The sequence below is a fragment of the Microcebus murinus genome, chromosome 17, assembly GCF_040939455.1.
Source record: "Microcebus murinus isolate Inina chromosome 17, M.murinus_Inina_mat1.0, whole genome shotgun sequence".
Lineage (NCBI taxonomy): Eukaryota > Metazoa > Chordata > Mammalia > Primates > Cheirogaleidae > Microcebus > Microcebus murinus.
Window position 1 is genome coordinate 21,910,843 of NC_134120.1, and position 13,548 is coordinate 21,924,390.

Genomic DNA, 13,548 nt, shown 5'->3' on the forward strand with positions numbered 1-13,548 from the left:
ACCTTTTAGAAATCTAAAAAGAAAATTTTAAAGATTTTGAGAGAGAAAAAGCTAGTTAATGTATAAAGGAATGAGAATCTCACTGACATCAGATTTCACTAGCCGCTAGGAGTGAATGGAAGAATGTTTCCAAAGGTCTGAGGGAAATGACTTTCACTCTGCAAATCTCTACCTAGCCAAACTGTCATGTGAGAGGACAAAATAAAGACATTTTCAGATATATAAAAACTCAGGAAGTTTTCATCTACATTTTAGAAAAAAAAACTTTCTCAAAGATGTTTTCTAGAAACATGAGTCAGAGAAAGAATGGAATAGCACACATGGGTAGGAGAAAGAATAACACGTGATATAAGCAACAGTTTCCTGTAGAGTAAGAAGAAATGACGAATAGTGGCAACAAATTAAAGGAGGATTCATTCATTATACTTAATTACTTGAAAGGTTTTGAGTGTCAAAAATTTAGTGATATAAAACTGCATATTCTAGTATATTTATCAAATCACACTCTTTAGATCATGAATAACATTTATATAATCATGGTTTTGAATATTCAGAATCAATCTGTAGACAAAGCACAGAAGCGAAAAGAACACAATGTGAATGTCAAAAACCCCTCTAAAAGGTAGAAATATTAATGACCAAAATTGAGATGGAGTAAGAAATAAGAAAGCTAAACATCAGATTTTTTTTTTCATTTTTCACTATGACAAGCTAATAAAAACTTTTAAGTTCCTAACAAAAAGTTCTTTATGTTATATAAAGATAAAAGGTAACTACTTAGAAAAACTAAAAGTAGTAAGACTGAGCAGTAGAGAGAGGCAGCAAGGTATTAGAAGATACTCTGCACTACTACTTATATTTCATAGTGGGACATTCATACACACAGTTGAGTTGGAAGGATTAATAAAGGGAGACAAGTGTATCAGCTATGATGGTAACCACCAGAAAAACTCAAAGACCACCACTGACAGTGGTTACATCTGAGACTGTGATAAGGAGGTACCCAAGAGGAAATACAGAGGGTTAAATAATTTTATACTATTCTGTTCCTTTGCATGAACCATGTAATATATCATTTTTATAAGGAAAACAAGGCTAATTAACAATATGAATAAATTTTTGAGAAAATAAAGTAGATTGGATTTGCTAAATTTCTTGACTTTCTCTGTACATTCATACCAAAATTCTGTAAGTACTGTTGCTCATTTTTTCAATCTTAAATTCCAAAGAATTCCAGGAAGTATTTTTATTTAATTAACTATTACAACATAAATAATACATTACCTGGAAATATATATGCATTGTTTCCTTGACCTGGTATAAAGACTCTCCCATCGCTGAGTTTTACTGGCTCAAATGGACTGCCACTGGCAAACAAACACCTTCCCTGTTAATAAAATGAAATAACTTCAATTTTTTTTTTTTTTTTTTTTTTTACTTTATATGGATTAGAAAGGTGAGGTAAATTCACGGAAAACCAAATCCTGTAGTAAAGTAGACCAATACATTACTTGGAAGCAAGGCATAATTTACTATACCATATAACTCTGCAGTCCTCAATCCCTGAGCCATGGGCTGGTACCAGTCTGGTCAATGGTCCCTTTAGGAACCAGGCCATACAGCAGCAGGTAAGTGGTGGGGAGCGAGCAAAGCTTCATCTGTATTCACAGCCATCCCCCCCCATCACTTGCATCAGCTCCCAAGCTCCGCCTCCTGTCAGATCAGCTGCAGCATTAGATTCTCAGAGGAGCGGGAACCCTACTGTAAACTGCACATGGGAGGGATCTAGGTTGCTCCTTATGAGAATCTAATACCTGATGATCTGAGGTGGAGCTGAGGTGGTCATCAGCTGAGGTGATTATCATTAGCAGAGAGGTCTGACTGCACAGAGACCATAATAATTGCTTGCAGATTTATATCAAAACCCTATTAGTGAGTGTCAAGTAACAATGTAATAATAATAGAAATAAAGTGCACGATAAATACAATGTGCTTGAATCATCCCAAAACCATACCAGCCCCCCAACCCCTGCCCCCATGGAAAAACTGTCTTCCATGAAACTAGTCCCTGGTACTAAAATGGATGGGGACTACTGATATAACCCTTTTATTAAAATCCTTTTATAAAAATGAGGTTCATTTTTATACATAGTGTATATTCAATAAATAAATAAAGTTGAAAAATATCCATTAATTTTTAAAAACCTGACACTTCCATTTCCTTTAAAAAATTTAAAATGTAGATCGCCAATAAATACCATCCCAAATAATAAAGACTGATGTAAACACTTATAAATGAAGGAGAAACATCAAATTTAAACTGCTACCACTCACTGTACATCTGCTGTTTTTGGCTCTGTACCAGATACTTTGTATGTGTTATTAATAACTCAGTGAATTTAGTCCTCATGAAAACCTCATGAGGCTACTAACGTCATCTCTATTTCACTAATTTAAAAAAAATCAGAAAACCAAGACTTCAATATACTTTCAAGTAAAAAGTCACACATCAAAATTGTAGCAGTTAAACCTGAATCCAGATTTTTCATAACTCTAGAGCCCATAGTCTTTCAATTATGCCATAACATCCCCCAGTAGGCAGTTTATAAAATAGTCTTGTGGTATCACCATATTACCATTCCAGAAAAAAATGGCATGTTGCCCTATTAAAGGAAAAAAGTCTCCCAATTAGTTGTATCCATCTGATTTTAGTACTACCACCTATAATGGCATATAATAAGTGTTACTGGCACATTCAGGATTTCTAAGAGAATTAGTTGCTCATGCAATTGAAAAGTTAATTTAGGAAACAAAATATTTTACATGTAATTTCCTTCCCCTCAAATTTCCCTCTACTGTCCCCCCATAAAAGACAAAGAACAAGATGAAAACAATAGTGATCAAACAGGATAACTTATCTTGGAATATGCAAAGAATAACTAAAATAAGTCATGATTAAATAGCCACTTGGGTTAGGTTAAAAGAGATTTACGGAAAACAAGTATCTCCCAACAGTAGGTTGGTTGAATTGCTATGATACCTGAACATTCAACAGAGTCATTCTAAGTGTTTAGACACTGCTCTGTCTTCTTTTCCTCAGATCTAAAAATGCATATTACATCAAGAGTGATTATCCTGTATAGTATTGTAAGCCCCTGGCATTAGTTAATTTAACACTCAAGAATTTGGCTCTGGGCAATCTGAAAGTCCACGTTATATAATATGCATTATTTTTTACAAGACATGCTTCCAATTTTAAAATGATACAAGGTTTACCTGTAGAAGTAAGTTAACTATGCTAATTGTGGCCCAGCTAACTATCCTGGACCTGAAACTTCATACAGCTATAAATTTTCTACATATTCTAAAGATAGCTATTATAACTATCTACCTTGTTCTAAACATAGCTCTACTTGTGACAAAAATAATTTGGATTTTTGAAGATTAAAGTTAGTTCACAGTTAATGTCATAGATGTTATCACAACAATGATGTGCATAATAGACTATTTTTGTGGTACCATTAATTTCAATAGCCTTATAAAATAGATTATACAATATAGCAATTACGGGAAAAATGCTAATCCTCATGATAGCAGTAAGTCTGAAGATTTAGAAAGATCTTGGAATCTCCTCTACAATGTCAAGAATCTATAGCACTTCATCTTGTCCAGGCCACCTTTCCCCACTGCCCATAATCAACCTATGGCCAGATCTTAATGATAACAGTATATTCTTATTCTGAAGTACAAGCTGGCCTGTCTGAGCAAATGGCCATTAAAGTATGAAGACATTTTTTTTAAAAAGTATTTTTCTCACTGAGCAGCAGAGGGTGTTAGAATAACATTAAGACATCTCTCCCCACTAAAAACAAAAGGGGACTCAAAATAGAAGAGGTGACTGAACTACACAAAAATTTATGCCACTATTTTATGTAATACTGAGAAAGAATTTATATTAATATAAACTATGACACAATGTTTGGTTATCATTTTTTTGTAAGAGGCAGCACAATTTCAAAGTTGTAAAACTGTGAAAAATTTGGATCTTAAAACTAATGACATACAGTATATCAAACTAGTCTCCTTAGGGAGTTTTTATTCATTTCAGTAATGTGCATTTAGCATAATAATATTAATTCAAAAAACAAAATTTTTAAATGTTTGAGCAGTCTTCTAGTGACATATAACTGCTTAAAACAGTTAAATTTTTTATATTTTGAAAATGCCAAAGCCTATTGTATATTTACCAAACATTCATCATATAAGACCAACATTTAATTTTGGGGGCAATAACCATTAGTTTTAAATATTAATAATAAAGCCTGGTGAATAGGACAGGCAATTAAGCAAAAGTAATAGCCATGTATGGTGACTCATGCCTGTAATCCTGGCACTTTGGGAGGCCAAGGTGGGAGGACTGCTTGAGCCCAGGAGATCGAGACCAGCCTGAGCAAAAGCAAGACCACATCTCTTCAAAAAATAGAAAAATTAGCCAGGCATGGTGGTGTGCACCTGTTGTCTCAGCTACCTGAGAGACTGAGGCAGGAGGACCACTTGAGCCCAGAAGTCTGAGGTTTAAGTGAGCTATGATGGTGCCACTGTACTCTAGCCTGGGCAACAGAGTGAGACACTATCTCAAAAAAAAAAAAAAAAAAAAGACAGTATATTAAAGAGACTTTTTTTTTGTTTTTTTTTTTTTGAGACAGAGTCTCGCTTTGTTTCCTAGGCTAGAATGAGTGCCGTGGCATCAGCCTAGCTCACAGCAACCTCAAACTCCTGGGCTCAAGCAATCCTGCTGCCTCAGCCTCCCAAGTGGCTGGGACTACAGGCATGCGCCACCATGCCCAGCCAATTTTTTCTATATATATTATTTGGCCAATTAATTTCTTTCTATTTATAGTAGAGACGGGGTCTCGCTCTTGCTCAGGCTGGTTTCGAACTCCTGACCTCGAGCAATCCGCCCGCCTCAGCCTCCCAGAGAGCTAGGATTACAGGCGTGAGCCACCACGCCCGGCCTAAAGAGACTTTTAAAAATATCTGTATGCTGATTTTGTGATTGATTTTAAGATTCTAATAATTATAGATTTCAATAATTATTATATCCATTAGACACCAGTAGTCATGAGAATTTATTTTTACTAACAGAGTGGCAATGTAGAAGTGAAAGGAATTTTGAGAGAATATATGTCAATATGAAATTTTTAACAATGAGAAAAAAGGAATGCTAAATTTATCAAAAGCATGAATATTAAGTTGAAGGAGTTCTAGGAGAGTTCTGCTTTGGCAACAGTCTTCCAGGTTGTTTCATAACAATTTATCCTCCAGTTACAATGAGAAAAACCAGATAAAATATGTTAAGAAAATTTTTGTATGCAGAACACTACCAAGATAATAAGAGTTTGATGTTGGGGAAGGGGGGTTTCCAACCAAAAGCAGAGGAAAGAAAGCAAGATATGAAAGCCTAGTGTTTGAAACTTTTCTCCACAATGTGACAGCTTATTTCAAAATCAAAAGCTGTGGCTGAGAGTCTCGTCCTGAGAGAGACATAAATCTAAACGAATAATTTTTATGTAAAATAACAAAAATGTCTTTTGAGCTTAAAATATATAGGAAATTAAAATGCACAACAACAGAAAACAAACATGGTAAGGACATTAAAATGGAGTTATAAGGTAACTGCTTTTCCAGAACTGATACAAGCAATAATTTATAACAGATTTTGAAGACCATGGACACATGTCTCTACACATATAATCTGTAGAGAAACCACTAAAGAACTGTGCAAGAATGTATAACTAATAAGCTAATAGAGGGAAAATAATATACATGTCAATTCACATGATTATTAATACCTCTGTAAGTGTATATGCTTCTTCAGCCGTGCACTCAGCCTTTGCTGTAGGATTACTTAGTGCAAATATTACCGGCCTTTCATTGATACAGGCCATGGCTTTGATTACACCAGGAGTGAAAAGACGGCCAGCACCTGCAACTCCTGTAATAAATAAAGTGGGGAAAAGGCAATTTCATAACAGGTATAAAAGCAATTCTTATCAATAGCATTTCTACAATAGGTGTACCATAACAAAAGCACAGGTAATATCTCACTACAAAGACAGCACTATTTCAGCAATGCAAAATCTATGAGAATATAGTCTCAAATCTGAAAAGAAAAACAATAAAGTGCTGAAAGTTTTCACTTAAATCCTTATTATCTACTATACACACAGTAAATTATGGGAAATTAAAAAAACCAAAAAACTATCTTCATCACTCTCTCAAATTAAGAGACAAAACTTGCTACAACATGAATAATCTTGAGGACATTATATAAAATAAGCCAGTCACAAAGAGATAAATAGTACAGTAATCAAAAAGCTATCATAGAAAACATCATCTATGCCGAAAGCTAGGTAAAACTGTCAATTCACTTTTAGTAATCCTACATGGTAGTTACGACTGACAACATACAGTTAAGCAATAGAATTATTTATCAAAATAACTTTACTTACCAATTATAGCTGAAGGCTTAAGTATATTTACTGCCTCTTCAAAAGTATCAGGTATGTGCTCTGGGGCTGAGTGAGCAAATAGTTCTTGATTATTATCTATTTTGCCTTTCCGCTCCTGAATTTTGAGATAAAATACAGTATTTTTTTGGTAAATGCACATTGAGGATGAAGTGAAGAGTTATCATTATGAGTTACATACTGTTTCTACAACAGAAATGTCTTTTCATTTTCATTTACATTCCTCTTCAGACCCTATCTTCCAATTTTATCTTCACAGTGTCCATACTCAAATATAAAACAAAAATCAAATCCTATTATACCCAGAAACTTTCTAGTCTCTCTCTAAAAGTCATTTACTCTGTGAAGTCCTCCTAAATCCCAATATGGCACAAATGCCTACAATCCTTTACATGGGCTAGATGAGTGTTGGAGTTAGTAATTTTTCATATTTTAGAAATATAATATGGCAATATATCAAATATCATGAATTTCCCCCTCCCAACAGGCACCCCATAACTGAACTAACTTATGAATAGTCATACCAAGTACAAAAAGTTAAGACTACAAAATAGCCTCACATTATTTTGGGTCAAGTTTTGCTACCAGATAAGTTCAGATCAATCAGATTTGCCACCAAATGAATTTCAGGAAAAAAAAAAACAACTTTGGGTTTTAAGAGCTTTTAGGATCTCAGAATTACAGACTGACATCATAGACTTGTATTACCAAGAGTTCAGAAAGAAGAGGAATAGGGAATTCTGGTTCAAGGTGGTTGAATGAAGAATTATGCTTTCCTTTCCAAATCCCGGGTCAAAAATAATAAAAAATCAATCCTTAGTAGTGCCACAAAGACAAAAGAAGTACCACTGACAGACTAAACCAGTGAGGAATTTCTCAAAGATTTAAAGCAGACAAAAACATATTGAATGCAAAAACCAACCAGTCTGAGAAACTCATATTCGTATTTTGGTAAGAGAAGACTTCCCCTGCAAAAGTCAATTTTTTCATCAGAACTCCAGAATAATTCCAAATAAGAACCAGAAGGGGCTAGGAAGAAGTACACCATCATTCTGTTGGCTGAGAAGTTAATCAAAGGACTGAAATACAGCCTCAACAGAACTGGTTTTTGAAACAATGACTTCTTATGCCTGCTCCCCAAATTACCAAAGCTTAATATGTGGGTTCAACAGGAGACTCTAAGTCTCAAAATAAGAGGAAGCACTGAGGGTCACTAGGAGACACTGGAAGCCTAAAGCCTATAGGTCAAGCTACCTGCACACTCTAAGAGAAATACATATTCTCATGACGAACAGAGAGATGAATAGGGATTCTCACTTGTGCTAAGGAAATACACTGTAGCTACCAATACTGTATTCATTTTAGACCTGACCTACCAATATGATAAAGAATCACAACACATTTGATGAAAAATAATACTGCAAAAAGAAAAACCAAACTAATTGTGTATTAGTAAAAAATATATATCCCCCTAATAGTGTTCTAAAAATATGATGTCTTATCTTTCCATCTGACACACTAGCAAGCATGGTAGTTACAGCCTCCTTGGAAGGTAGCACAGTTTAACAATTCAAAGCATAGGCTTCAGAGCCAGGCTACTTGGATATTTGAACCTGACCTCAACAACTTATTAACTAATGACCTTGGAAAAGTTCCCTGACCTTTCAAACTTCAGTTTTCTCATTTATAAAACTTCACAGGATTTTTGAGAGGATTAAAGGAGATAATACATATAAAGTCTTATTAGAATCTCTGGTACATCTTAAACTACTATTGTTTTACATTATAGATAGTTTAAGCACTCAAGATCTTTCATTAACACACTTGAATTTTTCATTTTATTTTTTTTGTACATTAGTACAAAATACTGGTACTAATTAAGAAGAAAAGATTTCCAAACTGGAGGAAAGTACATTGAGATCACTTGCTCCACGGATATAAATGCCAAGTAACTAGTATACCATTAAATTATGATGTGTACACACAAAAATACAATAGCTTTGTATACTGGATAGGTTCAACTATGAAACAATTTACCTATATTTCAATGTGTTAACAGTATAAGATATACGACATTCTTAAAATAATAAAAAATGGTAATCAATGTTAAAGAAGGTAGGCAGGCCCAAAGGGTACTAAGTTAATCTGGGAAAGAAGTTCTTTATTATCTATAAATTGGTTTCAGGTATACATGCTTTTTTCTGGGGAAAGGGTCATAAATTTTTATTAGATTGCTACAGGGCATTATGATTTCTAAAGAGTTAAAGAATTTCTGTTCAAATGTTAGATGTACTGCTAATACTATAATTTAATTAAGAAGTTCTGAGTTCCCATTCAAAACCTAGTTTTATCATTAGAAGGGTCAAATATAATCATACTTGCAAAAGGGCTATTTGATCTCTTAAGAGCAAGAGAAGAAAGAGTAAGTCAACTGCCAACATAGAGACTGTGATTTGCATACAAAGCAAGTCTTGAGATTAGAGGATCTCTTTTGAAAATATAGTGGAAAGTCCCATTTGGTACAATTTGTATAGCCCAGTGAGATGCAAGATTTTAAGAAATAATAATATTTTAAAAACTCAACTAAAGGCCGGGCGCTGTGGCTCACGCCTGTAATCCTAGCTCTTGGGAGGCCGAGGCGGGCGGATTGCTCAAGGTCAGGAGTTCAAAACCAGCCTGAGCAAGAGCGAGACCCCGTCTCTACTATAAATAGAAAGAAATTAATTGGCCAACTGATATATATATATATATAAAAAATTAGCCGGGCATGGTGGCACATGCCTGTAGTCCCAGCTACTCGGGAGGCTGAGGCAGGAGGATCGCTTGAGCCCAGGAGTTTGAGGTTGCTGTGAGCTAGGCTGATGCCACGGCACTCACTCTAGCCTGGACAACAAAGCGAGACTCTGTCTCAAAAAAAAAAAAAAAAACTCAACTAAAAATATCACAACAATACCATACTTTTGCTTCTCCAAATTTTAAATACCTTACCTTAACTAATAAACCATACTTGTCAAACATCCAGATTTTCTTTTGAGCCTCTTCTTCTGAGAGGCCATTTTCTACCATAGACATAACTATGAGATTTGCAATTCCAAGAGCAGCCTGTCCAACAAAACAAAAATTTTAAGAATAAAGAGTATAACACAGTGCTTTAATTACTTTATATATGAAGATTATATGTTATGAGCAGTATTTGCTTTATTCTTCCCTCACAAATCAAACAAATGTTGATTTTTGTGATATTCCCTCTAAACGTAAATTGCTTCTTTTACAAAAGAAATCTTGAATTCATACCCTCCCTCTCAACAAAATTAGAAGCTCATTATGCTCTTTTCAACATTCTGTCCCAGTTTCCAATTCTAAAAGAGAGTGTTGGTTTTAGTTTTTAAAAAGTTTACAAGAACTTACCTCTCCTGCGCCAAGAAATAAGATTTTGTGTTCTGAGATAGGTTTCCTAGTAACTTTTTGTGCAGTAAGAAGACCTGCTAGAGCTACTGCAGCGGTCCCTATAAGAAAAACAAAGATTTTTACAAATAAAAAATGGGCACAATAAAAATGTTTAAAAAGTAGGAATCAAAAATCTAAAGTTTTCTTTTTGTTTTACCTTGAATATCATCATTAAATGTACAATATTTTTCTCGATATTTTCTCAAGAACCTGAATGCATTATGATTTCCAAAGTCTTCAAACTGAATAAGTACGTTCCGGCCGTATCTAAAAACAGCAAAACCCACAGTTGATGTGTTGAAAATATCAGTATTAAAGAGCTTTCCTTATGTCCAACGTTACTTATGACACCATTTAAAAATAATGTTATTATGTTAGTTCAATTAAAGTAATTTGAAAATTTTCAGACCCTGTGAAAGACTAGACCCAAAATGTAGAAATCTATTAATCAAAAAAAATTTAAAAAGTATGGTGTATTTAAAAAGAATGTGTACCATGATGAGCCCATGGGATACCAATCTATGTAAACTATTTCCAAGTGCCTAGGAGGGTGCCCAGCACATATATGCACTAAATAATTCCTAAAAGAGACTATCTCTGAGTCTCAAAAACTATATATTTGATATGTATATTCTTATTACATTAACAGTTAAACAGTGGCACAGGAAAGTATATATTAAATAAGTAGTAAAAAAATAATTGCTTTATGAGTTGATTGACATTCAGAAAACAAAGATGTCAACATCTAGGTGACTTAGGGTAATAAAGGGAAGCCTGAAAAGGAAGTGGGACTTTATTTGGGCCCTGAAAGAAGAACAAAAAGTAAAGCAGTGGGAAGAAAAGCACAGTGTATCTTGGTGAACCTGAATTTTTAACAGTCTGGCAATATATTTCAGAGTTTATATTAAAGAGAAATTGGAGGAAGGATTCGAAGAATCCCGAAGAGAGATAAGGAGTGTGGCAATGGAAAACTAGAGACAGATTTCTGAGGCATTTAAGTGTTAGTATCAGCTGGATTTGAGGAATATTTGACTGCATGGGGGCATTAATAGAGAAGGATGAAGAGTCACAGATAATACCAAGACCAAACGTTTGGCAACAGGGTGAATGTTACTGCCAATAATAGAGACATAATAGCAATAATAATAATAATATATTCCAGCTATTAGAAATACATGCCTCAGAAAGGCAGTGCGACTACAGAGACGGGTTTTCATAGGTTTAGGAATCACATGCATCAAGGTCACAGTTTACGTGGTCAAGAAGAGGATTATGTAATTATCCACATTTAATAAAAGAGAGCAAGAAGAACCAGTAAAGATGATAAATGAAAGAAAAGTGGGAGAAAGACCAAGTTAGGAAAGTCTTTTGGTAGTCAAAAGAGAGTTTCAAGGACCTAGGAGTGGGAAAACTTGGTCAGATGTTGCAAAGAGGTAGAAGAGAAGGAAGATCAAACGGTCAGAGAATTCAAAACACAGAAGCTGCAGGAGAACTCCAGTGGAACAGTGGGAGTGACCCTAGATGTCCAGGACTGAGCAGCGAGGGTTTGAGAGAGGCAGTGAGGGCAGACTTCCCTCAGGCAGAGCACGGACACCTCCTTGTATCAGCATATCTAATCAGACAGAAAAGAACCAAAGTTCTCAAAAATTTAATCTCCTGCTTATCTTCACAAGAGATAAAGGAAAACAAAACAGAACTGTGGTTCCTGCTCCCCACCTCATTAAAGGTGCTTTCATATACTCAAAATGTTTTTTTATACCTGTCAGTAATAGCTTTCATAAACTCATCAATCAGGTCATCATAATGTTGTGAGCGATCTCGTTTCTGATACAAGCCCATGTAAAATGGATCTTTTAAGAGTGCCTATAAAAGAAACCAAATGTAAAAATAAAATCATTTTTATTACATAACCAGTTTAAACATACAAAACAAAAATGATAAAATAAAAAAAATACAATTTTTAAAACTTCATTGCCCTTTAAGAAACTTTTAATAGGCTTAATTAACTACTATTTATACAAATATTATAAGTAGAGTTTAGGAAGATGACCAATATCCCATCACAAAAATTTCCCTTCTTAAATTATCTTCAAAAGATGAATATAACTAAAAAGTTTTAAAAATATAGGAAGAAGATCAAAGGGGAGAATGACATTACTCACTACATTATCAGTTCCCACGTCAATACACACAGGCAGGCATTTATCAGGCTGTATTCCCGCACAAGCTGTATACAAACACAGTTTTCCTACTGGAATTCCCATTCCATAGACACCCAGATCTCCAAGACCCAGAATTCTCTCTCCATCAGTCACCACAACAGCCTTAATCACAAAAAAAAAAAAAAAGCAATTAAAAGTTGTCAAAAATGGGGCATCAAAAAAAAAGCATTTAAAAAAAGTTGATTCATTTCACATATTTTCACTATCACTTTTAAAAAAGAAAATTGTTTCTTGGCTAATTCCCAATGTAAACCAACCAAGCATACTTAAAATTCTAGGATTTCTGACTATCATAAGATACTAAAAAGAGAATTAACTGGATTTGATTTCCCTTTGACTTTGGTTTAGGAATAGAATGTTTTGACTAGAGGACCAACTAAAATATCTTCAGAAAGACTAAATATGGCAGAAGTGAACAAAATTCTGGTGGAGAGATTACCACAAAAGAAAAATAAGAGTTTAGAATTAAACAGCATGGGACTTCAATACAATAACCTAGGCCAAACAAGAAAAACCTTAGCAACCATGAAAGAGAAAAAGATCTAGGACAAAAAATAAACCTATCTATAAGGTTTTAAGATGATACTATGAGTTTAATTATCTGATGAAATATTTTTCTAGATTATTCAAACTAATGATTGTTCATCAGTGTTTACTTTGGTAAGGAATATATACATAATAAAGGCAAGTAAGATCACTATCTACAATAAAAACAAAAGCCTACCAAAAGATCTTGAAATGAGTTCTTATTTTTTATTTTATGAAAGATAGCCAGATTGACCATGGTTTATATTTGCTAAATTTAAAACTCTCATATGTGCTAAGGATCTAAACCTATCTTGGTTTTAAAGGAAAAAAAGACATAACCAATCCTTTCCAACACCCTACAGAATAAAAGTTTTTATGGCATTTTAATGCATTTTCTCTACTTAAAATAATATTAGTGAAATAGAAAAGGGATATAGAAAAAGCAAGAGAGACACCAGTGGTACTGACACTGAGAGAGCTCCAATTTTTTTCTTAGAGTCAAACACTAAACCAGTAAACCATTTTATAACTATTACTATTAGCATCTCAGATACAAAGTAAATCTGCATGTATATAAATGCAAAATAAATCAGAGAAACAATGAAAAACTTCTTGAAAATTTAGAGGCAATTTACAAGGAAAGAGAAAGCATTGTGAAAAGGAGGGTTGTGCTATTAGTACCTTAACATGATTTTCTGGCCAGTTATCCACAATTGATCTAACATGACCTCTGTCTGAGATTGAAATAAATAATCCCCTGCAACAGAACAAAAACACCTTTGCATTTTACAACAGTTTTGTTTCTAAGTTTTTGTTCATAA

The 13,548-nt window shown here is 34.1% G+C and overlaps 1 protein-coding gene across 1 annotated transcript in view; it reads right to left on the reverse strand.

The window, feature by feature from the left end:
- ME2 (malic enzyme 2) overlaps positions 1 to 13,548 on the reverse strand; it is a 61,077-nt gene that overhangs the window by 15,932 nt on the left and 31,597 nt on the right. The window contains exons 5-13 of the mRNA XM_075993862.1: positions 13,409 to 13,484; positions 12,140 to 12,301; positions 11,737 to 11,840; positions 10,135 to 10,244; positions 9,939 to 10,036; positions 9,519 to 9,632; positions 6,513 to 6,627; positions 5,853 to 5,995; positions 1,285 to 1,387 (exon numbers count right to left, since the gene is read on the reverse strand). Coding sequence (XP_075849977.1) covers positions 1,285 to 1,387; positions 5,853 to 5,995; positions 6,513 to 6,627; positions 9,519 to 9,632; positions 9,939 to 10,036; positions 10,135 to 10,244; positions 11,737 to 11,840; positions 12,140 to 12,301; positions 13,409 to 13,484 — 1,025 coding nt within the window. The remainder of the gene's footprint in view (positions 1 to 1,284; positions 1,388 to 5,852; positions 5,996 to 6,512; positions 6,628 to 9,518; positions 9,633 to 9,938; positions 10,037 to 10,134; positions 10,245 to 11,736; positions 11,841 to 12,139; positions 12,302 to 13,408; positions 13,485 to 13,548) is intronic.